The sequence below is a fragment of the Lampris incognitus genome, chromosome 17 (assembly GCF_029633865.1).
Source record: "Lampris incognitus isolate fLamInc1 chromosome 17, fLamInc1.hap2, whole genome shotgun sequence".
Lineage (NCBI taxonomy): Eukaryota > Metazoa > Chordata > Actinopteri > Lampriformes > Lampridae > Lampris > Lampris incognitus.
This window is the reverse complement of record NC_079227.1, coordinates 38,134,630-38,162,135: the sequence shown is the minus strand read 5'-3', so window position 1 is coordinate 38,162,135 and position 27,506 is coordinate 38,134,630. Positions and strand designations below refer to the sequence as shown.

General features: G+C 44.8%; 1 protein-coding gene across 1 annotated transcript; it reads right to left on the bottom strand.

The window, feature by feature from the left end:
- Positions 1-9,317: 9,317 nt before the first annotated feature.
- On the bottom strand, positions 9,318-25,994 carry LOC130127208 (HLA class II histocompatibility antigen, DQ beta 1 chain-like). Its single transcript, XM_056296778.1, has 6 exons — positions 25,565-25,994; positions 15,980-16,270; positions 10,504-10,717; positions 9,979-10,046; positions 9,758-9,871; positions 9,318-9,343 (listed from the first exon to the last, which is right to left on the bottom strand). The coding sequence occupies exons 1-6, from the start codon at positions 25,992-25,994 to the stop codon at positions 9,318-9,320; spliced, it is 1,143 nt and encodes a 380-aa protein (XP_056152753.1).
- Positions 25,995-27,506: the final 1,512 nt, after the last annotated feature.

The following is a 27,506-nucleotide window of genomic DNA, read 5'->3' as shown; positions in this document are numbered from 1 at the left end:
GCCAGTCAGGGTCCGTCAAGGTGCGGTTTGGTACCAATGGTTTCGTGTCATAGTCCTCTGTAGCTTTTTTCTTTCCCTACTTTCACACTCTTTCTTTTCCGAGTATTCAACATTATTCCGACCAGTACATCTATTTGTTCCCGTAAGGACTTCCACCGGGGCTTCTCTTCACCCTTTTCACCCGCCACAAATACCTTCCCAACGGAACGGCATCCTCCGCCTTTCTCTCTCTCCCCTTATAATAGCTTCTTCTAACCTCCTTTGTTCTTCCTCCCTTCGTCTCGCCTTTGCCTTGGGACCCTCATTTTTTTGGTTCGTCATCATTTGTATCAGTATGTCGCTCTGCTTCTGCAGGGACTTCCACTGCGGTCCGCTCCCGCTTTTTTCTCCTTCTTCTTTTTCCATTCTACCTTTAACGTCTCCTGTCTAACTGTTAGGGACTCCAACCCTCTATTTTATTTAATCTATCCTTTAGGGACTCCAACCCTTACTCTTATTTAATCTATTGTTCAGGGACTCCAACCCTTACTCTATTTAACCTATTGTTCAGGGACTCCAACCCTTACTCTATTTAACCAATTGTTCAGGGACTCCAACCCTTACTGTATTTAACCAATTGTTCAGGGACTCCAACCCTTACTCTATTTAACCAATTGTTCAGGGACTCCAACCCTTACTCTATTTAACCAATTGTTCAGGGACTCCAACCCTTACTGTATTTAACCAATTGTTCTGGGACTCCAACCCTTACTCTATTTAACCTATTGTTCAGGGACTCCAACCCTTACTCTATTTAACCAATTGTTCAGGGACTCCAACCCTTACTGTACTTAACCAATTGTTCAGGGACTCCAACCCTTACTGTATTTAACCAATTGTTCAGGGACTCCAACCCTTACTCTATTTAACCAATTGTTCAGGGACTCCAACCCTTACTCTATTTAACCAATTGTTCAGGGACTCCAACCCTTACTCTATTTAACCAATTGTTCAGGGACTCCAACACTTACTGTATTTAACTAATTGTTCAGGGACTCCAACCCTTACTGTATTTAACCAATTGTTCAGGGACTCCAACCCTTACTCTATTTAACCAATTTTTCAGGGACTCCAACCCTTACTGTATTTAACCAATTGTTCAGGGACTCCAACCCTTACTGAGCTCTAAGCTACCCTCCTTTGGGGGTCCTCAATTCTCCGGGAGAGTTTTCCCAGCCTTAACCTCACCCCCTCGTCAGAGAGTGAGTGGGTGCGCCACTACCTAGGATCTTAGACAGAGGACTCCAACCTCTTCTACCGATTATCTCCTTTTTACTCTTACCGTAGGGGACTCCAACCCCTCCTTTTTTGTTAAACTGGTCGCCTTCTCCTTCCCGAGCTTAGTACAATTTAGTAATTCAGTCCAATATGCAGATTTCGTTAAAACAGGTTCTGCTTACCTTATTCGTGTTGTGGGTCGACCCCAAGCTCGGGAGGTGTCGGCGGGCCGCCACACTATCCAATTAGGACTGCTTCTTCACATCCCGTACGAAGCCCCCAATTTGTTGAGAAATCACCTTCGTGGTCCTCGTCCTCGGGTCCGTTGATGTGAAGAAAACAGCCACACGTCTTAGGAGATTAAACTGATTGAGTACAGATCTGGAGACACACTGCCAATCCGTCGTGTGTGTCTGACTTCTTTGTGTGCCCTGGTGGGTTATATAGACCCCCCTGCTTCTCCTTTACGACACCTCTGGTCTTGATTATTCTATCAATAGAACCGTTTGGTGGTTGAGCTTTAAGAAGTGCTCATCCTCTTTCAACCTATTGAGCTTAGCAGGGGGTCCTCCTCGTACCAGACACGGTGTCTCTCCCAAGGCCCCAGGGGAGGGCAACCCCCTCCCCTACCCACATTCTTGTGGGAGACCTGCAATATATTTGTCTACATGAAGGTGTCTTCTTCACCCTCTGTTCTGGTTACATACATTGGTTACATACAGAGTAATACAAAATACACTCGGGTTATATTTAATATCAATCAACACCCCGCTGAGCAACCTTTCTTTTCTGGGTCTAATATGTTTCTTGTTAATGTATGACGTCAGCGGACAGAGATTATTTTTTTCCCCTTTTCCTCCCCAATTGTACCTGGCCAGTCACCCCACTCTTCCGAGCCGTCCCGGTCTCTGGTCCACCCCCTCTGCTGATCCGGGAGGGCTGCAGACTACCACGTCTCCTCCCATACATGTGGAGTCACCAGCCGCTTATTTTCACCTGACAGTGAAGAGTTTCACCAGGTGGACGGAGCGCGTGGGAGGATCACGCTATTCTCCCCAGTCCCCCGCCCCCTCGAACAGGCACCTCGACCGACCAGAGGAGGCGCTAGTGCTGCGAGCAGGACACATACCCACATCCGGCTTCCCACCCGCGGACACGTGTCTGTAGGGACGCCCGACCAAAGCGGACAGAGATTTTAAATGAGACAACACTTCAGCTTGTTTGAGCACATGGCTCATCCACGCACATTGCAGCTGGTGAAAGTAGTGTCGCCACCTGGCGGAGGTAAACTAGGATGCATATCGAGTTTGAATAGTAGCGGTGTACACCCAAAATGCCCTTGTAAAACATTGATAAGAAGAATAAAAGTTAAAAAACAAAACAGGAGTCCCAGAGTCTCAACTGCCCAGTGCTACACACTGAAAAAAGTAAAACATGGCTGTTGTTCATGTGATGCATTTTTTCTGATTGTGAAAACCTAAAAATATTAGATTGTTTATTTGACCTAAATGTTGTGATTTAAGCTTATAGACCAACTTATTTTTTTTTGTTTGATTCAATATAAAATGTCGAAATGCCCTTTTTTAGATTGAGCGTGTTTCGCGCATGCGCTTTCTCTGCTCGGCCCGTCAGGCTGTAGCACGTGTCTTTCCATCCGTCATTTCAATAAGAAGAAGAAGAAGAAGAAGAAGAAGAAGAAGAAGAAGAAGAAGAAGAAGAAGAAGAAGAAGAAGAAGAAGAAGAAGAAGAAGAAGAAGAAGAAGAAGAAGAAGAAGAAGAAGAAGAAGAAGAAGAAGCAGCGAGTGCCTTTCTTGCCGAGGTGAAGAGACTTGAAACTGGTAAGGGAGGTATACGAAACTAAACACGTAAACATTAACCTTCACTCTTGTGGAAAATGTATAGCTCATACAGTTTGTAGTAGATATAACCTGCAGTATCCGAAGGAGGTAAAAGTACTTTTGAAGTCATTCAGAAGGTGTTCATGGGCCTAGATGCAACAAAATGAAGCTCAAAGTTGAACGTTTGTGCAACCTTCTACACAGCCAGTATTGAAACCAAGCTTTGCTGAGGATTTACAATAATGCTGATGACCCTTGTCCTTTAGGGGGTACTGTAATTAATCCAGTCTGGGGATTGCAGTTTTCCTCATACCAAACCTGATCAGTTAATGAGCTGTTTAAGAGTCAAATGCATTTGACTGGTAGCACCACTCGAATGCAAATGTCATGCTCATGTTTTTTTTAATTTAATGAGATGCTGCTTTATGACTGTTTTTAAGTGTTTCCTACTGTGTTGACTACATGTCATGATCAATTTAATCCATTCATACATTGATACATATTCATACATTAATTCATACATTAAGCCATGCATACGTTAATTACTTCCTGTATCAAATATGGACACGCCTGCACAGAAACATTCAAAACACAAATATTGAATTTTTGTCATTGTTGAGGGAAAATATATTGGAAATAAAAATATATATCTGTAACTGTCTGTGTGGTCTCGGTCATTTATCAATCATGTTTTAATTACAGCTTAGAATTTATAAGTAATGTCAAATTAACTCATTTTTAAAAAAAATGAGTTAATCTAAAATAATATTGAGGCGAATTCCACTAGTGTTTCTGCTCCGAGGTTCATTCACATATTACCCACAATGCAACTGAGCTGTCGATGTTTTGGTTATGTTGTGGGATATGGACCATGTTAAAAACGGACATATCTGTTACAGATAGCGGTGATGTGGTGGAAGGTGATGGGGACGTTATGAGAGAAGCTAGATTAGATAACACGCTACTTCCCACCATGAGGGTAAAGAGTAGGCAAATAGATAGGCTCGCTTCGATGGCCAAGAAAAGGGGCGGAGCTAAGACCCATACACACTTGTGGCTGTTTTGATTTGCTTGCCTTGCGGTCATTAAAAGCTGACTTGTTAACTCTGGAAGGGTGTCTAAGAAGTCTGTTATTTAACCACGTCACAATATATTTTTTGAATCTAATATTAGCATTTTTTTTAAATTGAGGTAATTTAAAATAATCAGATTTCTCTGATCTTTTAACCTATAAAAATCAATTGAATAGAGTAAATATTTCAGGTTGAAGAGAATGGATTATTTACATTGAGATAATGAAGGCAATCTGTTTTTTTTCAATTGGCTCAAATTAAAGTAATTAGCTTGCCTGAAGTTAAAAGAGAAGTTTGCTTGGATTTAAAAAGATTAAATTAGACTGAGTGTTTTTTTTTAGGTTGAGCCAATGTCAAATAGTTTGTGTGATGGATTACTCTAATTTGACTAGGTTAAACCAACAAATTACTTTTTTCAGTGCAGAGTCTCCACTACCCAGCACCACGCTAATGGAGACTGTGGTGTATTGGATCGAGCACTCGGTGCTCGATTGTGTTGGACTGTCACCACTACTGAGTTCTGTAATACACTGGTCGAGCCTAGTAGTGTGTGATGTCTCCGCCAGTAAAGATCAGACTTGTGCCGCATCCTCGTCTCCGTGTACTTATATATGATAGTGATTAAGTTAGTAACCCACGAATAGTAACACTACAATAGTGTACATAAGAGAAGTCACAACATGGTGTCAGAAGACGGAGTTACGGTATAATTCGAGGGCGGTACTTCAACGAGTTCGCGGGTAGCTGAGGCAGCTAGCTAACACGTGCTAGCCTGCGCACAAATATGGAGCAGTTCAAGCCGCCACCACCGCTGATCCTTACCGGGAATGTCGCAGAAAACTGGAGAAGATGGGAACAGCGTTCCCAGCTGTACATGACCGCTTCAGGTGCGTTGGATAAGGAAGAGACGGTTAAAATAGCCATTCTGCTTCACACCATCGGCGAGGAGGCGCTGGAAGTGTATAACAAACTCACCGTCATCCCAGAAGGAGACGACGAATCGATGGAGGACGTTCTGAAAGCCTTCAAGGACTACTTCAGCCCTCGGAAGAACGTCGTGTTCCAACGCCATCAATTCTGGTCGCGCACGATGTCAGCAGGAATATCGGGGGACAGATTCATCACAGAGCTGCGCCAGAGGAGCAAAGACTGAGTTTGGCAGACATGAAGATGACATAAGGGATAAATTAGTGTTCAGCATAAATGATGCCCGTTTGAAAGAAAGACTGTTACGTGATAATGAGCTTACTTTGCGCAGGGCCGTAGAGATCTGTAGATCAGCCGAGCTCGCTAAGTCACAAATACAAGCGATGCAGACGTCACATGTGAAATTTAACAGGGACAAGATCCAGTTTAAAGTTGATGCTGTAAAGTACATGGGACACGTCACCACGGCAGCAGGACAGAGAGCTGACGACACAAAGATCAAAGCGATTGTCGACATGCCAACCCCGGAAGACAAACAAAGTCTCCAACGTCTGCTGGGAATGACAAAATTCCTAGCGCAATACATACCAAACGAAGCCCCACTCACGGCACCCCTCAGACAGCTGCTCAAGAAGGATGTAGCGTGGCAATGGTGCCCGCACCACAGCTCAGCGCTAAAGGCACTAAAGACCATCCTCACACAAGCCCCTGTGCTGAGATACTACGATCACAAGCAGCCTCTCACTCTACAAGCAGACTCCTCAAAGGATGGACTGGGAGCCTGTCTGATGCAGGACGACCGCCCAGTGTGCTATGCCTCACGAGCGCTCACCGACACAGAAAAGAGGTACGCACAGATAGAGAAAGAGTTGCTCGCTATAGTGTTTGCTGCTAAGAGATTCCACCAGTATGTCTACGGCAGACCAGTAACTGTCCAGTCCGATCATAAGCCTCTGGGGGTCATCATGCGCAAGCCGCTGAGCAAAGCACCTGCGCGGCTGCAAGGTATGCTTTTACAACTGCAGAGGTATGATCTGAGTGTAACATACACACCAGGAAAGCACATGTACATTGCCGACACACTCTCACGCGCTACAGCTAGCAGAGAAGGTGACCATATTGATGAAAACCCTTGTGATGAGAGAGTTGTGTATGCCTCTGATGCCACAGATGGCTTGAGCGAGGAAACACTCAGCCAATTAAAGAAAGCAACGGCAGCAGATAGCGTGCTGCAAGCTGTGTGTGAGAAACACAAGAAAGGCTGGCCCATGAAAAAGAAAAGTTTGGACAGAAAACTACATGCCTATTGGGCAGTAAAGGACATTATAAGCATGGAAGATGACATTGTCTTGGTCGGAGACAAAATCATCATACCCCAGAGCTTCAGGAGCACGATTTCGGAGAAGCTGCATCTTGCACACCAAGGAGTGCAGCGCACAAAAGCCAGAGCAAGAAAGTCTCTCTACTGGCCTGGCATGGCACGAGATATAGAGGCAATGGTGGAAAAGTGCGTGCAATGCCAGCAGCTACAGCCCAAACAGCAGGCTGAGCCACTTATGCCGCATCAGGTCCCAGAACTGCCATGGATGAAAGTCGGAGCTGACATCTTCGAGCTACACGGTCAGTCATACCTGTTGTTAGTGGATTACCTAACCAAATATCCTGAAGTGCTCAACATATCTGACAAAACAGCATACACAGTAATCCAGAAGATGAAGTCTGTGTTTGCCAGACACGGGATTCCTAGGGAGATAGTGAGTGACCATGTCCCATTTGCCAGCTATGAGATGAAGTCATTTGCAGCTTCATGGGAGTTCAAGCTCACACACTCCAGCCCAGGTTTTCCCTCTTCAAATGGCATGGCTGAGAGAGCCATAAAGACAGTGAAACATGCGCTGAAGAAGGCAATGCAGACCGGCACTGACCCACATCCGGTGCTGCTGTCACTGAGGAACACACCGGTGACAGGCCTGGACATATCACCTGCACAAATGTTGATGGGGAGAGTTCTACGAAGCACACTTCCGTGCTGTGCTGACACAATCAGTCCCACAGCACATTCACAGCAAGATCCGGAACCTGCAGTTCCGCCAGAAACAACGTTACGACCAGTGTGCAAAGCCCCTGCCAGTGTTGACCCCAGGAGACACCGTACACATGCAAACGCGGCGCGGCTGGGAGCCTGCCGTTGTCATCCGACAGCGAGATGAACCACGGTCCTACACTGTGCAGACACCGGCTGGGAGGATGCAGAGAAGGACCAGGCGACATCTGAGGAAGATACATCCGAGCCTATTCAGAGACACGGACAGTGAGGAACATTTTGACCCAGAGGTACAACCCTCACCCTCACAAGCGCCTGTGCCAGTCGACTCACCACCACATGACCTGCCACCACACGACCCTCCTCCGGTGACTACAGGCAGTACACCCACATGCTACACAAAGCGCGGCAGAGCAGTTAGGCGCCCTGCCAGATACAATGACTAACCTCAGGGTTCTTTTGTGTGATCATTCAAGTGTTTATTAAGAAAAAGAAAAAAGAAGGTGAAACAAAGAGTACAAGGTGTGTTTAACCTGAAATGTTGCAAGATTGCTGAATGTTCAAAATGTTTACAGCTAACCACCAGAATGTGAAAAGGAAATGGTTTATGTTGTTTAATGAGAGTCATCTGTCATTTAAAAAAATGCTGTATTAATCATTGAAGTATGCAAGTAGAAAAGACTTGTTCAGTGTTAATGCCATAGTGTTAATGGTTCGGTAAAGGGTCTACTGTTGAAGCAACTGATGAGTAGGCCACATCTCAGTTGGAAAAGAAGGATGTGGTGTATTGGATCGAGCACTCGGTGCTCGATTGTGTTGGACTGTCACCACTACTGAGTTCTGTAATACACTGGTCGAGCCTAGTAGTGTGTGATGTCTCCGTCAGTAAAGATCAGACTTGTGCCGCATCCTCGTCTCCGTGTACTTATATATATATATATATATATAATAGTGATTAAGTTAGTAACCCACGAATAGTAACACTACAATAGTGTACATAAGAGAAGTCACAACACAGATCTTTCCGGTTCCAGAGTGGTCGGCCTCTGCCCTGTCTACGTCGCCGATCTCCCGAGCGGTGGTCCCGTCCATGCCGCCGAGCTCCCGAGCAGCTGACCAATCCACATCACAGGCCTCCAGGTCATCCACCTATCCATCCGCCGGGGCTGCTCCCTTCAGTCCTGCATTCTGGTCGTCCTCCAGATCAGTTGTGTCCATCGGTCCAGCCATCCGGCCATCTGCCTAAGATCTCTGGCCCCATTCATCCACTCCCAGATCCCTTGGCCCTGAAGCCCTACCCCAGACCCCCTCCGCCCACCCTGCTTTGGGCTCCTGCTCCGTTTGTTTGGGATGTCTAGAATCCGTCCACTGAAGGACGGGGGGGGGGGTCCTGTCATGGTTGTGTGGTCTGGGTCATCAAAGCTACCCATTCCCTGACTAGCATTTCTGTTCCTACCCTGCCCTGCTCACCTGCGCCCCGTTTACCTGATTGGCTGCCCAGCAGGTATATTCCCCTGGGTTGCCCGACTCTTTGTCGGATGGTTGTGTTTAACCTTTGGTGGCCGGATGCTGCACCTCTCGTCTCAAGTCTTCCTTGCTGCCTGAATCTACGTTGCTGTTTTGTAAGTCTGTTTGCCTTATTAGAACATTGTTCTAGCCCAGTCTGTCTCCGCTGTCTGCATCCTGGTCCTCAGTTCCTGCTACTAGCATGACACTTAGTATGTTGGTGACGTACATTGGAAACCATTAATGTTGAAAAACAGAAATATGAATCTGAATTTGAGCTCTGACCTTTCCTAAAAATCCAAAAAGCCACATGTTCACTGAAGCTAAAACAAAACACAACAGAATGTTTGTGGTGGTTTATTTTAGAAAGAACAATTTGAATTGGAGAAACAGCAACAGACGACTGGTGATTTAAAAAGGAGCATTACAATGATTTCCCTGTAATATAGGTCAGGGGAATGTTGTCGGTTGATTTTGATACAAAGTTGTGTTACAGGAGGTGAAGCATTGGGTCACATCAGAATCTGTAGAGCATTAGTAAGAATACGAGCAGGAGGCAATGAGATCCAGCAGGGGACAGCACTGACAATCTGGGAAAAACCTTCAGGTGAAAGCAACACACACTGAACTGCCACCAAAAAAACCAACGAGGAAGAAGCGTCACTTCCTGCTTCAGCTGGTTGGAACCAGAACACGCCCTGTTAAAAAAGACCAACGATAAGAAAAGTGGTGAAGAGTGAAGAGACTGAAATACAACCAAACAAGTCTGGCCCACTTCAAGTACTGATGACACCCAACTTAACTATTGTGTCTTCAACTATCTATAAGTACCAATGTGTACAGTGTACTGTCCATGTGTACTGATATGTATAGTATACTGTCTATATGTATAGTGTACTGTCGATAAGTACTGATATAGTGTAGTGATATAGAGTGTACTGTTTATATGTGTTTGTATTATAATATAGCGATATAGTTTACTGCGTATATGTATTTGTATTATAGTGTAGTGTGTATATGTAGTGGTGTTCTTGTGTAGGGGTATCATAGTGTATATGTGGACTGATGTGAACCAGTGTAAACCTGGTCTGGACTGATCTAGTGTTACTGACCTCTGGCCTTCCTCTTGTAGTAGATCAGACCTGCCAAAGACAAAATCAAACCCAGAAGCAGACCTGACGCTCCGATGGCGATCTTGTTTCTGTCTGATTGTGACATGGAGGGATCTGGAGAGACAGACACATGTCTCTATCTATAGACACATCTGCATGTTGACCTGTATCTCTATGTCTTCATCACCTATCCATGGACAGAGACACACATAGATACTCACTCCAGTCCACTTTCTTAGGAGAGGGGAAACTGGCGTGTTCCACCATGCAGGTGATCTTCTCTCCAGACCTGAGATGAAATAAGTGAAGAAGAAGAAAACACACAGGAAATAAACAACATATCAACAATAAATAAGACGTGATGTGATTGGATGAGGTAAGTTTGTACTTTCCTGTCTGTCTGCACAGAAACTAGTCGAGTCTGATACTAAACATCAGCCCAGTTTAAAACACGGTATTAATACACAATAAATACTCTGTTGTCCACCTGGGATCTCACCTGTAAAGAGCCACGCATCCCACCTTAAATATACAGCTGGTGTCTACAGAGCAGACACGGAGGAGACACGTTCCACCTTAAACATACAGCTGGTGTCTACAGAGCAGACACTGAGGAGACACGTTCCACCTTAAACCATCACTTTGTTCCTTGTTGTCCAGTCGTGTGTGTGTGTGTGTGTGTATATAGTTAGTGTTGTGCGTGTATTTGGACCGGTCCATTCGGTACCAAGTCTCAGTGTTCTGACCTGGGCGTGTACTCCAGGTAGGAGTGGATCTGGTAGTACCAATCACCATTTGCCAGCTCATCGGTGGAAGTGACGTCAGAGGTCACCGGCTGTCCGTCTCTCAGCCAGGTGACACTGATGTATTTGGGGTAGAAGTTGTAGACACTGCACATCAGCATGGCCGGATGTCGGCCACTAGGGGGCGTCACTGAAGTCAGTCTCACACTGGGCTCAGCTGGTAAAGAATAATAATTATTATTATCATCATCATCATCATCAGGGCTTGAAATTAACTTTTTGAATCAATGTCAAATGTGTAGGGCTGATAATACTGAGAGTATATAATGTTTGGGGCCACATGGTGGCGCAGTGGTCAGTGCGGTCGCCTCACAGCAGAAAGGTCGTGGGTTGGAATCCCGGGGTAGTCCAACCTTGGCGGTTGTACTGATGTGTCGTAGGTTAGTTTACATTATTACGGCAGTGACCCCCAGAGGAGTTACCATAAACTGATTTACGGCAGTGCCTAGCAGAGCTGGAATAAAGCATGTTAAACGGCTGTTCTGCGGTGAGTCGCCTCAGTCCAGCCCTCCGCATTGAGGACTAGACTCTGTTATAGCCGGACCTCAAACAGGACTCATGAAAACCCGGCACGTTACTGTAACATGAGACTCATCCTAGATCTGCTGGATGATGCAGATGCAGTAAATTCTGAACCACTTATTTTGTTCCTAGACTTCTATAAGGCCTTTGACGTGATTGAACTCACGGTTCTGTTACAGTCCGTCGAGGCGTTGGGCTTTGGGAATAACTTTGTTGGCATTGTCAATATGTTTTAGAAAGATATGAATAGTTCTGTTATGATGAACTTTAACAGCTGTAAAAGAGTCCAGATGAACAGAGGGCTCCGCCAAGGCTGCCCTGTTCCTCCTCCCTTATTTATTTGAGGGGCTGAATTCTTATCAGTTAATATCGAGAATGATGGACGTTTGGAAGGAATGTCGGGTTTTGGTGGAGAGTTAAAAATCTCACAACTGGCAGACGACACCACTTTGTTTTGAAGGACAAGAAGCACGTGAGGAACTCTGTTACCTCAGGTAACCAGTGTTCCACGGCCTCGGACCTGCGACTAAATATGTGTGCACATGTGGAATGTTGTCTGTGCGTGATTGTAGCGATTGTGTAGTTGGAAACATCCGGTAAAAGAGTCCGTTAAGTATTTGGGAATATATACAACTACACATCTTACAGCTAGACAACATCTCCATTTCTCCAACAGATTAAAAAGACCAAGTCTGTCTTCAGGATTGGTCTTGGAAGGGGTTTCTCTACTTTAGGAGGAGTTCTCCTCTCCAAAGCAGAGGGCCTGTCTCGCTTTGTGGGTCCATCTGTGTCTCTATTGGTTTATGGTTCTACCGCCGCAGAAGCAAATAGAACTTTCTTAAATGTCATTTGGAAGAATAAACCACACCAGCTTAAAACATGTGTCCTGTCCAGCAGTGAAGCAGAAGGAGGTCTGGAAGTTCTAGATTCCGTTGATTCTGGTAACACAACACACAAACACGCTCACACTTGTTGTGTGATGGTTAAATGTCCCACAAGTGTTGGACTGGTGTGGAGTCTCGTGACTCTGTCCCTCCTTTAACATGAGACACGTGACCTGGTGCTGTCTTCATCCAGAAGATGTGCTCTTCAACACCCGATTCATTGTGTTACTGTAGATGCAACATGTGTACTCACAAACAGGAGTTGTGTAAATCATTACCTAAGATCCCTGCTTGTCTCCAAGAAGTTAGTCTTTCCTTAAACCTCTCAGCCTTGAAACAACAACACAAGTAACGAGCTGCTGACCTACTACCACACTTGTGTCCTGACAGCCGTCTGTTACTTTACATGTGTACACGTGTACTCCCCTTCTGTTTTGTTGTGTGTCTGTTCTTTGTTTGTATGATGTTGTTACCATTTATTAGGGGTCCAAGCCCCAGGGGCTGGGGACCCCTATTGTTTCTGCTCAGATTTTTATTTTTATTTTTCCGTTGGTAAAAGTGGTACTGCAGCCTACACCGTAACAGATTCTACAAAACCCTTTGGAGGCCTGGTACAGAACTTCGCACTTACCCCAGATGCAAAACATGACACATGTCAACCAGTTGGTGGCGCTATTTTGAAGGTCAAGGCGTTTTGGCGTGTAACTCCCAAACCGTACATCGGACATGCAAAACCTTTACATGCGCAGATTCACTGAGCATAGCTGAATCACGTGGTGTAGGCCACGCCCATTTCTGCTGTAATTTTATTTCGCAAATTTGCGAAAATAGCCAAAAATACTTGTTCGAACTCCTCCTAGGTCGTGCGATCGATTTACACGAAACGTGGCACACATCATCTACAGTCACTCAAGGCAAAAAGTTATGGAAAGAATTTTGATCCGTTGCTCGGTTTCGATTTGACTGATCAATGAACCTTGACTGAAAACGGTGATTTTCCATGACGGTGCCATAACTCATCAATGCATTGACATATCAACTTGAAATTTTAGACGTATGTCACGTATTGTCAAAAAATCCTAATTCATGAAGGGCGTTTCATTTGTCCAGTAGGGGGCGCTATAAATTGGAGAAGTTTTATCTCATAATTGGCACCATGGATTTGGATGAAATTTGGGGTGCACAATCTAGGATCATACTGGAGTTGATACATGCAATTTGGTCAAAAAGTGGGCGTGGCTTATGACAAAAATGTAAATTTCACCTGCGAAACGTCAAAAATGCCCCAAAATGTCCCCCAAATCCCCTGCACATCCTACAGAGCTGAGATGTTGTGAGCAGATCCAGTAAGTGATGCCAACACTTTGCTGCACTGCAACATATGGTCAATTCAGAAGTCCGTCACTCTATATTTTTCAAAATATGAAAAATCATAAAACATAAACATTTCTGCACAGATTCATTCAATTGCTACCAACATCGCCACAGACATTCTGGAGAATGAACATATCAAGGGGGTCAAAGGTCATTCTAATCGGTCAAAACATGCATCCACAGCAATGTACAATATATGCCTGTACAGTGTACAATATACCTAATATTTTTTATTTTCAAAAATATTTGATCAAACTACTCCAAAATATCTGACAGGACACGTGACACTACCAGCATGACGTGTGAATGTGTTCAGATGTTTATCAGCGACGGTTTTTGTGTTATAAGCGTTTAAAGTATAAGGGACAACATGCAGCTCTTTAGCAGCAGCTATGCTATTGGTTCAAGGTGGCGGATGTTGTTCACAGCAATTCCCATTAACACGAAAAGTCATGACGCCCCGAGGTTCTGTGCATTATTTACTGTTAATTGGCCACTAGGTGGCGCTATGCTGCAAAATCATGAAATGCGCTAACATTATATATCCAAACTACTTGTAGTCTGTCAGTGTGATCAAACTGAAGCTTTGCAGCTAGCAGCTATGTACTCTTGTGAGCACCCTTCAGTAAAGGACATTTTATAATGCAAACCATTATCACCCCAAGTCCACTCTACTGCCCTTTGACACGGCTACACAACGCACTACAGGAGTATAACTACACATTTCTTTCAGAATCAGCAAACAAGTCCCAGAATGACCCATAGCAGCTGTAAGATAAGCCTCTGCTTCCACATCTCTGGCTCAGACACCGCCATTAGCTGCGTCTGTTAAGAACTAATCTCAGTTTCCTGATGACGCCTTCACGCATTCACTGCATAGATGCTGAACTCAGATGCAGCATACTCATGCTTCATTATCTCCTCCTACTCCCACTTCAGCAGGTTTAATTAAAACACAAATAAGTTCCCTGAAGCTCAGAACAAGGTTTCCAGCAGGCTGCATTTCTCCCACTTTACTGAATAACTCACTGCAAGGCTGCCAAGAAACCCTCTGAAGTTAGTGGAAGACAACCTCTTCGCTCCTGTCAGCCCCACACTTGCCTCGTCCATGGGAGGGAACACTAGAATTGTACTTCTCCTAAAACAGATACTACACGCTCTTCCACTGTTATTACTCAGTACTTAACACTCAACATTGTTGACAAGTATGTACAGCCTAATACTACTCATTTCCCCACCTCATCCCTACATGTCATTATATTCTTTTAGACACATATGTTGTTTTTCTTCCAGCCCCAACCCACACGATGTTAATAACCTGTTCCGGGTTCATCAATAATCCTTTGTTGACGTCATAGATGATCAATAGTTGTGCGCTGTGTTCACAACCATCCTCATACACCATCTTGACGGACAGCTTTACGACCACCGTCGCTCTTTAAGACTGAGACTTGCATCCGTCTAATAAGCAAACAGCTCAACTAGCGAGGCTCCTACAGACAGCCAGACCCGACTTACATACATGGGGGCTTGGAGCCCGTTAATACCTGCTGGCAGCGCTGCTTTATGTCGGGGACTGTCTCACACCCTGATTGGGTTCTTCTGACGTAGTTGTGTAATGATACTGAACCTGATGTGTGTCCGTAACACTACACACCTGTTTTATGTACCATGTGCTATTGTTCAATAATACACACACACACAAACACACGCACACACAGAGACACACACACGCACACACATACACACACACACACAAACACATACACAAACGCACACACGCACACACACAAACACACGCGCACACGCACAGACACACACACGATCACACACAAACACGCACACACACACACATACACACACACGCACACACAAAAACACACACACGGACACGCGCGCGCACACAAAAATGCGCGCGCATACACGCGCTCACACCGACACACACAACTCACAGACGCGCGCACACACAACTCACAAACGCACGCGCACTTATACACACACACACAGATACAAACACAAACACACACACACGCACACACGTGACAAACACACACACTCACACACAAACACACACACGGACACGCGCGCGCACACACACGGACACATATACATACATGCACTACTAATAATACTACTAACAGTAGTAGCAATAGTCATAATAACAGTACTACTTATAGTAGTAGTAACAGTAGTAGTAATAGTCATAATAATAGTCCACTAATAGTAGTAGTAATAGTCATAATAATAGTACTACTAATAGTAGTAGTAACAGTAGTAGTAATAGTCATAATAATAGTACCACTAATAGTAGTAGTAACAGTAGTAGTAATAGTCATAATAACAGTACTACTAATAGTAGTAGTAACAGTAGTAGTAATAGTCATAATAACAGTACTACTAATAGTAGTAGTAACAGTAGTAGTAATAGTCATAATAGTAGTACTACTAATAGTAGTAACAGTAGTAGTAATAGTCATAATAACAGTACTACTAATAGTAGTAGTAACAGTAGTAGTAATAGTCATAATAGTAGTACTACTAATAGTAGTAGTAACAGTAGTAGTAATAGTCATAATAATAGTACTACTAATAGTAGTAGTAACAGTAGTAGTAATAGTCATCATAGCAGAGCAGCTCACCTGTCTTATCCAGTGCATCTTGGTACCGTATCTCTATATTAGGTTTGCAGTACGTCTCTTTCACTGCTCTCCTTCCTGCCATCTCTGCAGGATCGTTGTTAAGGAACTCTGCGGTATAGATACCAAACTCATCATATCCAACCCACTTCCCCACAGTGCTGTTAAACCTGAAATATTCTATCTTATTGAAATAAGCAGAGAGTATGTACTCTATGTCAGGAAGCTCAGAGGAGGTGAACACACATATGTCCAGGTAATACCACAAAAACGCATCTGGAAGAGAAAGAGAAACAGGTTCAAGTTACTTAGTTGAATTGTTTTAAAGACAATAATTAAAACCTCTTTTCTAACAACACAGCAGAGTCCATCGAACAGAGACTGATTTACATATTTTATCTCACCTGCTCCATAGAAACCCACGACCAGGAGGGAGCAACACACAACAAGGCAGCATGAAGCCATGTGTCTGTCTTGCTGATGAACACAATAAACTGTCCTCCTTTACAGACTGACTGGTGTGGACTGTCCCCTGGACATAAACCAGTCCACCACCCAATCACCTCACTGGGCTGGCTAGCTCTCCCAACATCAGCCAATAGAAAACACAGAGGCCTGCACGTCATCTGTTACCAGGTAGAGGGTAGAGCCTAATGCTGGAAAGGGACAGAAACTCACAGGTTCGAGCCTGTTCGGGGACTGAGAAGCTTTGGCCGGTGACAGAATGACAAGAGGACATGTGTTGTTAGTATAGCGCCCCCTAGCTGCAGGAAACTCAACATGTACACAATACACACTCAACATGTACAAGAACACACACACACACACACACACACACACACACACACACACACACACACACACACACACATATATATATGTTACGGGTAGTGTGAAAAACCGGGTGGTCTGCACATTAACCGGGTAGTGTGCCCCCCCCCCGCTTGGATGGTTAATGTGGATGGAAGGAAGGTGCAACTCCTCTTGGTAGGATATTTGCATATGTAAATCAGCAGCAGCCTTCAGCCTAATGAGTCATGAAGTGAGGCCATGTGAGGAACCACAAGTTGTGCTAAATGAAAGAACAGACGTTGGCGATATCATTCTGTCTTTAGATCAACGACCCCCCACTTGTATAACGAGGCTATTAGCATCAAAGAACACACACATGAGCCTCCTCCTCCTCCTCCTCCTCCTCCTCCTCCTCCTCCTCTCTATCTGCTCCCTGATATGAAGGACTAGCCTACACATTTGACAAGGGTGGACATCAGGCTGCTATAGCCTACTCTCACTGGAGACATGCGTCATCCAACCAATCCCAAATGGCGCCCCTCCGTGGATAGACTGGTACATAACACTTTATGGAAGAGGGGTACTGGCGGGGGGTACTGAGACTAGATGATATGAAACCAGAACCACGTCCGTTTATAAGCCCAGTATGTAGGAGCGGAAGCAGCGACAACATATGTCCACATGCACTTCCTGTCTGCCAACCACGCGAGACACATGAATGAACAGGCCGCACCTTTCACATGCACGTTTACACAACCACCAGAAAAGACCAACATGTGTCCTCCCCCCTCCCCCCTCCCTCCTCCCTCCTCCCTCCTCCCTCACCTGGCTAATATGCTGCTAGTAGCCTACACCTTTCCTCCATCATGTCCTCATCTAACCCAGGATATGGGAGGGAGCAAACACGTTGTCCATGTAGACTAGACTCGCTGCTGTGCAGGTAAACCACACACACACACACACACACACACACACACACACACACACACACACACACACACACACACACACACACACACACACACACACACACACACACACACACACACAAGCCCAATAATAAAAGCGATGCATCAGTTTGACGCTGAATGGTGGAAATAGGTATAAATGTCCCAAACTCTTAGAGGGATTTATTCATGACGTCATGGACAACAGGGGGGACACGTCACTGTTTTAGGAGAAGTCAAAGAGGGAGGGGCCTCAGTACGTTACTACAGCACGACTCTTTACACAGTACTTCCTGATCTGCGTCACATAACGCAATGGCGGCTCATCAGTGTGTGTCTGTGTGTGTGTGTGTGTGTGTGTGTGTGTGTGTGTGTGTGATGGCAGCTCTCGGGGCCACATGTGTAGTTCGTGTTGTGTTAATGTTGTGTGTTGAGGCAGCAGTGCTGGGGCGTCGCTGCTGCAGGACTTCTTGTCAGGCTGAACAGCAGAGGGCGCTCCACAGAGCAGCTGTTAAATACAGGGCGGCCCGCTGGACTCTACCAACTACCCTCCATGTCATGGGGGGGGGGTATTCTTAATGTAGATGTGTTGTGTGTGTGTTTAGAAGGTTGTGTTGTAGTTGTGTGGCCTTGGTTACTATCTAAATGTTAACTTGTTGAAGAATTGTGCTGTGTTGTGTTATTTGTAGTTTAGTTGGTAGAGTGTTGTTTGTGTGTTGCCCTTGTGTGTCAGAATGGTGAGACCAGCCAGTACATGTGCGCCCCCTTGTGTTCAGGTTGTTGGGTCAGTTTGGTGTGGTGAGTTTGTTATGTTCAGTGTGTTACGTGGGCATGATGTGAGTGAAGTTGTGTTTAGTTGACCTGTTGTGTGGAATGTGTGTGTTCACTAAACAACTGGTGAGCACAGCAGCAACACTTCATTGTGTAACATCAGAGGATTCATCTATGGAGCACGTGGAGAGAAGATATGAAGATGGCTGTCACAATACCAGCGCTCCGAACTGCCCGGATCGGGGACAGAGATGCAAGAGGTGTAACACATTTAACCATTCTGCCAAAATGTGCCGTTCAGCCCCTGCTAGTAACGCTGTTCAGGCCAAGTGTCCAGCGAACCCAGCTGACCACTGCGATTCGGCATGTTTCCAGGTTCAATTCAATTCAATTCAATTCAATTTATTGTCATTAAAACCGATGTGCAGGCACATGGTAAAAATGAAATGAGGGCTGTGGCTTCACCAATCAGTGCAAGACAGACACAGACAAACACAGCAAACACAATATAAGATATACACACATGAAGATCAAAAGCTAAAAATAAGTTAAAAAAAAGCTGGAGTACAAGATATTTAAACATATCTACAGACATTCAGTGGGTAGCCAGGTTCAGGTGGGCAACAGCTTGTGGAAAGAAGCTGTGTTTGAGCCTGGTAGTGTGGGCTCTGAGGCTCCTGTAGCGCCTCCCAGAGCGCAGGGGGGAGAACAGTCCATGGTTGGGGTGGATGGGATCTCTGCTGATGCTCAGACCCCTTCGAAGGCAGCGTTTGTGATAAATATCTTTTATGGCTGGGAGCTGGGTGCCGGTGATATGCTGGGCCGCCTTGATGACCTGCTGCAGAGCTTTCTGGTCTACTAAGGTGCAGCTGCCGTACCACACTGAGATGCAGATGGTCAGGATGCTCTCTATGGTGCAGTGGTAGAAGTTGGGGAGAATTTTGGGGGGTAGACGGGCGCTCCTCAGCCTCCTCAGGAAATGCAGGCATTGTTGGGCCTTTTTCACAAGGGCCTGGGAGTTTGATGTCCAGGAGAGGTCCTCGCTGATGTGGACTCCAAGGAATTTAAAGCTGGAAACACGCTCCACTTCCACCCCATTGATGTGTATGGGGGAGTGGCTGCAGCTTCTAGACCGCCCGAAGTCCACAATCAGCTCCTTCGTCTTCTGCACATTAAGGACAAGATTGTTGGTAGTACACCATGATGTGAGGTGCTCAATCTCGTCTCTGTAGGCCATCTCGTCATTGTTGGTGATACGGCCAATGACTGTGGTGTCATCTGCAAACTTAACTATAACATTTGAAGGGTGAGTTGGCAGGCAGTCGTGGGTAGAGAGGGAGAAAAGGAGGGGGCTCAGAACACAGCCTTGAGGGGCACCTGTGCTGAGGGTCAGGGTAGAGGAGGAGTGGTCACCTAACCTAACAGACTGAGGTCTGTTGGTCAGGAAGTCCAGGGTCCAGTTACAGAGGGAGGGGTTGAGGCCAAGGGAGAGGAGTTTGGTGGTTAGCTTGGCGGGGATGATAGTGTTGAAGGCAGAGCTGTAATCTATAAACAGCATCCGGATGTACGTATGTGCTGTTAAGTTCAAGGTGGGTCAGAGCAATGTGTAGGGCAGTGGCAATGGCATCCTCAGTAGACCTTTTGGGACGGTAGGCGAACTCATGTGGGTCGAATGTGGGGGGGATAATGTTTTTGATGTGAGCCAGAACCAGTCTTTCAAAGCACTTCATGGCAATGGTGGTGAGTGCTATGGGTCGGTAGTCATTCAGACATGTGGATGTTGGTTTCTTGGAGACAGGAATGATAGAGGTGGTCTTAAAGCATGCCAGGACTTTAGATTGGGACAGTGAGAGGTTAAATACAGGTGTGAAGACCTCAGCCAGCTGGTCGGCACATTCCCGGTAGACCCAACCCGGTATGCCGTCTGGTCTGGCAGCTTTCCGTGTGTTCACTCTGCGCAGTGATTCTCTGACCTCTACGACTGATAGAGTGAGCACCTGGTTTTCTGGGTGGCTGGGGATTTTTGTGGCTGGGTCAGTATTGTCCTTGTCGAAGCGGGCATAGAAATGATTTAGCTTGTCTGGCAGGGAGGCATCACGGACAGTGGGACCACGATTAGAGCTTTTGTAGTCTGTGATAGACTGAATGCCTTGCCACATTCGCCGAGGATCAGAGTTATTGTGAAAGTGGTCCTCTATTCGTAGGGAATATTTATGTTTGGCTGTTCTGATGCCCTTTTTGAGGTTTCATCTGGCTGCGCTGTAGGCCTCACAGTTACCTGACTTGAACGCTGCATCCCGGACTTTCAGCAGCTGCCGGACCTCACTGGTCATCCAGGGTTTCAGGTTTGGAAAGGTGCAGACTGATTTTTTTGTTGTGACACTCTCAGTGCAAAAGTTAATGTAGGCTAGTATTGCAGATGTCTGTTCATTAATGTCTATACGGGAGCCATGGGTAGCTGAATGTGCAAAAATACTCCAGTCTGTGTTTTCAAAACAGTCCTGGAGTTCAGAGACTGCTCCTTCTGGCCGGACAGTGATTGTCTTTACTGCTGGCTTAATCCGTTTTATTAGGGGTTTAAAGGCTGGGACCAGGAACAGGCAGAGTTGGTCAGAATGCCCCAGATGAGGGCAGGGAGTAGCTTTGTATGAGTCCTTGATGTTTGTATACAGATGGTCCAGGGTGTTTTGTCCCCTAGTAGTGAAGTATGGTATGTACTCCAGTAGGATTTTTGTGCCAAAATTGATTTTTTTTGCTGTTTTGGCTTCTATAGGGACCAAACTGTCAGAAAATGATGGGTGCCAAATTTTCAGACCCCAGCCCCCTTTCTGAGCGCCCCGTATCCAAAATAGATGGCTCAATATGTGAAGAAAAAAAACTTAATCCCAAGAAAATAGATAGCATAGTTTTTCTATTGATTCTGTTACCTCTAGGCATGCTTAAGCACATACTAAAAATCTAGGAAAATCTACCTCCTGGAAATGCATCATTTTCAAGATGGCATCCAATATGGCTGCCAAAATGGCTATATCTCAGTTTCTATTCAAGCTAGAAAGCTGATTTTGGTGTCTAATCTTAGGTTTTTGGGCTCAAGGAATTCAACTGAATCAGTGAAATTTCCATCATTTACTTATTTATGGTCAAATCCAAGATGGTGTCCATCCTACGGCGATGTCCCATTGTACTATATTAGGTAAAAACAACAAATTTGCATTTTTTTTGGGAAAGGGAACATAATAACTGTCATATTTAATGAGAAAAATGGAAGACATTTATTAAACAAGTGTCTATTATGTAAATAACCACACAGTAGTCGAGTAATCCAGTAAGACAGATTTATCTTTCATTTAAGCATACTGTATGTTGTTTATAGCAGCATATACATGATGACAAGCAGCAGTAAAAAGTTTCACTTTGTATCCAATTGAAAAAAAAGTTACTCTATGTTGCGCCAGTAGGTAAATAGAGAGTAAGAAAAAGCTGCTAAATTCCCCAAAAACATCTACAACAAAACAAAACAAATATAGGTGATGATAAAGGAATTTAAATAATACTTGATGATCTATTCATCAGCATTGTCATCTTCTGGAATGTACTCACTTGTGTTTGCACAGTCTCCACCACAACATTTGCAGAGAGGAGTGCAAGGCAGGTGATTCTTTGAGCAGCCGCACTGTACCTTGCAACCTACTTTGCAGCCACATTTGATTAGCTCAAGTACTGCCTGTGGTGCAGGGAGGGAAAGACACCTGACTGGAACATATCCGCCACTCACTGAACTCCATCCATTCTGTTCGATTGGTGGAAGCTCAGGGCAATTCGTCTTGTATGACTTATCTCGCATTGTGACATAATTGGAACGTAGGATATGGGGTAGCAATGCAGCACGAGTTGGAGGTAGCATCTCACCCTCCAGGTTCTTTGATCGGAATAGTTCCCATCTGAGTGACGGCAGGGTTGTTGGACCTTTTGAGCTGTAAACACAGCACACAAAATTCTCTAATGTCTTCACCAGTGATGGGAGCTCACCATTGATAAGCTCAGGGGGAATGGAACCCTTGCCAAGGTCCTTGAAGCAGTCAAGGGCAGGATCATCATCATCAAGCTTCAGGTATGCGTTGATCCACGTCTTTTTGGAGATTCCAACAAATTTTCCTCCCCAGTCAGCACCAGAAAAATTGTGCAGGCCAAGTAATCCCTGACATTTCTGACATCCAATAACTTGAACACGTTCAAAAACATTTATTTCCCATTTCTTTGCACCTTTGCCTGTTGAAAATGTCAGAGAAGTTGGAGTTGCAATGCATTCACATGATACTAAATCAAGTAGCAGTAAGAGGACATCAGTGTCGGGTGACCAAACACATATGTCTCGTGAGGCACCATTGGCAGCAGAGGCAAGAACTTGATGAGGTATTAGGGTATCAGCCTCTTCATGTGTGTGTGCCTCCACAAAATCACGTCCCTTGATGAAGGTGTCATAGATGACAACCAGTAGGAAAGAACTGTCCTTTGAGAAATACTCTAGCAGTCCCTGGCCCAACTCACATGTCAGCTTCTTCTTGGTCGATGATGCAGAGAGGAGATCCTTGATCGACATAGTGAGCTTCATCTCTGGATGGATTTCGTATTCTACAGAAGTAGTTGCTCTCTTCTGTCGAGTTTTCTTCTTTAATAACTCATCCATATATCGATCAAAGACAACTCGACCCTCATGATAGCCAGCCATCATTGTTTTGATGCATTTGTTAAATGCGTCCTGAAGGTCTGACAGCTTCCGCATGGTTGGTGTCTTTTTCATGCTCTGAAGCACACCCATGGCATCAACTATTAGAACTTTGATAGGGACACCTGGCGGATCTTCTTGCATTGGATCAGACTTTGGGACAGCTTCAAGGAGCTCTGCCTTGGCATCTTCAATTGCATGCATGAGACTAGCTTTGTCTGTAGGGATGTACAAGGTTCCATCCACAGCACACAGAGAGTGGGGAACCATTGACATTTCATAGTCTCCAATTGTCTCCTCAAGTTTGGGAACTAGACTTGGTCGACTGCCTTGAATGATGAGAAATCTTCCAAGCAGTTCACGTTCCTCACGCAACTTGATGACCTTGTCTCCAACACGTACCTTTGTTTTCTCCATCCAGTTTGAAAAGGTTTTCAACTTGAGTTTCTTAATTTTGTCCCACACTGAGAGTGTTGACGTAGCGATCAAACGTTCAGAAACAAACTCCTCAAAGCGCTTCTGACCCTTTTCCGCAAACTGGAGAATATCATGCTTTGCCGCATCTGTCACAAGCGCTGATGAAACAAGACTCTTGAATGGTGTTTTTTCTTTGAATGGATTGCCTCCACAGTGCAACTCAATCAAGTCACGTAGCTTCAGTGCATTTGTTCTTGACCTCAATGCAATCTCTCCTGAGAGATGATAATGCTCTGTCCTTGAAGTAGATCTGGAAGCTTTTGGGAAGCTCTTGAGGTACTGATTCACTAGATCAGCAAGATGAGGTGTGGCAATGATCAGCCGGTCCAGAGCTGCTTCATCTCTACTGAGTCCTACTATCCCACCATGTCCCTTTAGCTTCTTGATTTCCTGCTCGAGGGCTTGATCAGTGAAGATATGAGTGAAGGGTATCTCTGACTTTGCCACCACAAATGCACCAGACTTCAGTGCATCCCATGTTTCTGGGTCATCTTTTTCAAGAGCATTCATTTGAGCAAGATTGACTGGCATCAAGCGGGCATAGTTGAGGAGATCATGAGCAAAAAAAATACTTGATGAGATTCTCTAATGAAGACAAGTATCCCTCCCAGTCACCTGAGCGGCAAGAGCTGATGAGATTAAAGAGACTCTCTACCTGGTGAAGATACTGGGTTAAGAATTGAGTGAACTCACCAATGTCTTTTTCATCTTCGAGTGGCTTGACATTTTCTGTGTACCAGGATTGGATTTCTTCAAAGATCTCTACCATCAGTGGGTTACGTTCATGGAGTTTGTCCTTGAGAGCAATGCATTGCATCTGAATTGGACAATTTGGAAGTTTTGACAAGATGGCATCAAATCGCAACATCAAAATTGCAAGGCTCGTAGTGATGTGGTACTCAAGGCCTCGTTTGTAAGCTTTGCCACCAAAGATACCACGAAGAGCTGCTGATGTGTATGCACCATTTTCAATAGCACATATGTCAAGGCCACTTCCATCAACTGTTTTACCTAGACCATGCAAAACAGCAAATGCAATGGGAAGAGTTCCATCTCTTAGGATCCAGTTGGTGTTTCCAACTGACTGCTGAATCTTCAATGCACGGGAGTAAAGGTCAAGATCTAGGGTTATCAGTGTTTTTCTGTGAGGGCCATTGACAGTGGCAGAGATACCCTGGGTTAACTTCAAAGCGGTATAGAGGGTAGCATAATATGTTGGCGAGGTCTTAAACAGTGGAGCAATCACCCCTGTGTTTGTTGAGGTGCAACTGTTAGAGGACTGAGATAACAGTAGAGATTTAGTTGCAGCCCAAGTTGTCATCACATCTTCCTTCTTTAATTTCACTGATTTACGCCTTTGTTCTTTGATCGACACAATAGAGTCATTTTGATTTCTGTCGTTATTAGATTCAGCATGGCTTCTCTCTTCTTCACTGTTCTGGGTCTGTTTGCTTGCCAGCTGCGGTTCAGTTGAGGTTGCCCCCCTGTTATCATCAGTTGCAAGGTAGTTTGTGAATGCCCAGGTGTGAGTGAAGTCTTGGGAAATTAGATTGTTTCGGTTTCCTATCACAGACTCAAATCTCAATGGAGTGGTTTTGATCATTGGCTCCTGCAGCAAGTTTATATCAAATGCCAGAGGTGATGCCGTGAGAGGTTTTTCTGTTATAACAAGTGGTTGGTTCATCAGGTCTCCATTTTCATCCTGCTGGTTGATTACAACCACTGTGCCATGGAAGGTTTCTTGCCCAGTGGCTGTGTCTTCCAAAAGATCAATATTGTCAATAGCAAACCAGATGTTCACACCCTTCTTCACAAAGTCAGGGAGACAAAATCTGCCAGTATCCTTCATTCGTTGAAGAACAGACTGCTCCACACTTTTTTCTAAGTCAAGGATCTTCAAGCAGTCACTCCCAATGTAGACATCTGAGGGGTTCTGGACAAGGATTTTGTCACGCACTCTAGAGTGGATAGCAAGGGGCAGTCCGATTGAGAGGGGCGTTTGGACATTTTGCCGAAAGGCATCGTCTTTCTTTGGCTGATGTTTCACCTGACGATCAGTGCGAGTGTTCTGGACTAGAAACTGGCATGCAACATCAACAGTTTTGTCTGCTTCTTCATCCCGCATTCCAAACACTTTGACAACATGACTGTCAAAGAGGAGGTGACTTAGGAAGAATTGGAGTAAAGAGGGATTCTTAAAGTTGTCAAATATCCCGGCAAATGACCAGCTGCGCTTTTGCAGGATCTCTGCCCGCAGTAGGTTAGCAACTTTCTTCAGGTTGCCAATAACCTGACCATCATTCATAGTGGAAATAATGCAGTCAATAGCTTTGCTAACTACAGTTGATTTAACAAGCTTGTCTGGCTCATTTCGTTGCAGTGAGCTTACAAACTGGACATCTGGAAGTCGCTCACCAATGATCTTTTTCAGATGCTTGCGATAGTTTGTAGTCTAATCGACATCTATGTGATATCTTTTCAGGATCAACAAGTAAGCATCATTGACCTGAGCCATGTCAAGAGTAACATCGTCTGTGACGGTATTTTGAATGGCGAGGATTAACTGTTCGTCACATAAAGAGCGAATAAGTGATTCATTATCATGATCTTTCTTTATTGTTGTGGTACGTTTTGCTTTCCGCAAGCAATCCCTGTGATAGTACTTTTCAAGAGCTGAAGCGTCACCAGCATCCACTAGGTCTGCTACACAGATTCTTACTTGGTTATCTTGGGTCTGCTGCTTTATTTCAAGAAGCGTTTCACCCATTGCATCAGAAAGAACACGGTGCTGTGGCTCTGAATCACCCTTGGAACAAAAGTCACAAGGTGAGAATAAACACACTTGCTCCTTTGGGACAGATTTCGACCGTTTAGGTCTAACAGATCCTGTAGTAATTGAACTGCGCTCAGGTCCTCTTCTAGAACAGACAGGTGACTGAGGTCGGATTGGTTAGCCCTGAGACGGTCAATTTTATTCTTGTTTATAACAGATTGTCGACACTCATTATGATAATGAACCAATTTCAGTTCCCCTTCATTTAGGCCAGATAAGTAGTCGGAAAGTTGCTCAAAATCACTTTGACCTAAAGAAAGCCTGCAGTAGGTCATCAATCATGGCTGGATTTTTAACTAGTCACTTGCCAGGGGTGGCACCTTCTTTGCAGATCACGCAAATGTTGCATTCCTCTGCCATATTGACCAGATCTCATCCCACCTTAGCTCACAAGTTATCCAATTTGTTGGATGCCAGACAGATGAAACCTAATGATGGGAAAACAATTGTAACCGGTTATTTTCTTGCCCGGTGCGGGATTCGGTACGGGATGTACTGCACCACAAGGCGACATCACTAACCGCTCGGCTAAATGGTCAGACCCGTTAGCTAGGGGCTAACGTGTCTTATTAGTAGTTTACACAATGTAAATATATATTTGAATTAGAAGGCTTGGTTTAAATTTCATCAGAAAAATATGACACATTCACCAGATCATTCTCAGCCCACCTTAGCTTACTGTTTAGCTTAGCTTTCGAGTTCGTTGTTGTAGGTTGTCGGATCTGTGCATGCCAGACAGATGAAACCTAATGATGGGAAAACAAGGTAAATATAAATATGTGCAAATGTTGGCTTTTAAATCTAGCGGGCATGGTTTAAATTTAGCCCACCTTAGCTTACTATTAGTAGTCCAAAATTGTTCGATCAGGGCATGTCAGACTGAAAGATTAGACCTAATAATGGGAAAACAATGTAAATATATGTCAAAATATGTGTAAACATTGGCTTATAAATCTTTCAGGCTTGTTTTAAATTTCACCTGAA

Coding starts and splice junctions, on each gene's coding strand:
- LOC130127208 (XM_056296778.1), bottom strand. CDS start 25,994: ATGAATGATGGTCAGGTTATTGGCAACCTGAAGAAAGTTGCTAACCTA. Junction 10,047..10,503: donor TACCTGGAGTACACGCCCAG/GTCAGAACACTG, acceptor ATTTCATCTCAG/GTCTGGAGAGAAGATCACCT. Junction 9,872..9,978: donor TCCTAAGAAAGTGGACTGGA/GTGAGTATCTAT, acceptor CTGTCTCTCCAG/ATCCCTCCATGTCACAATCA.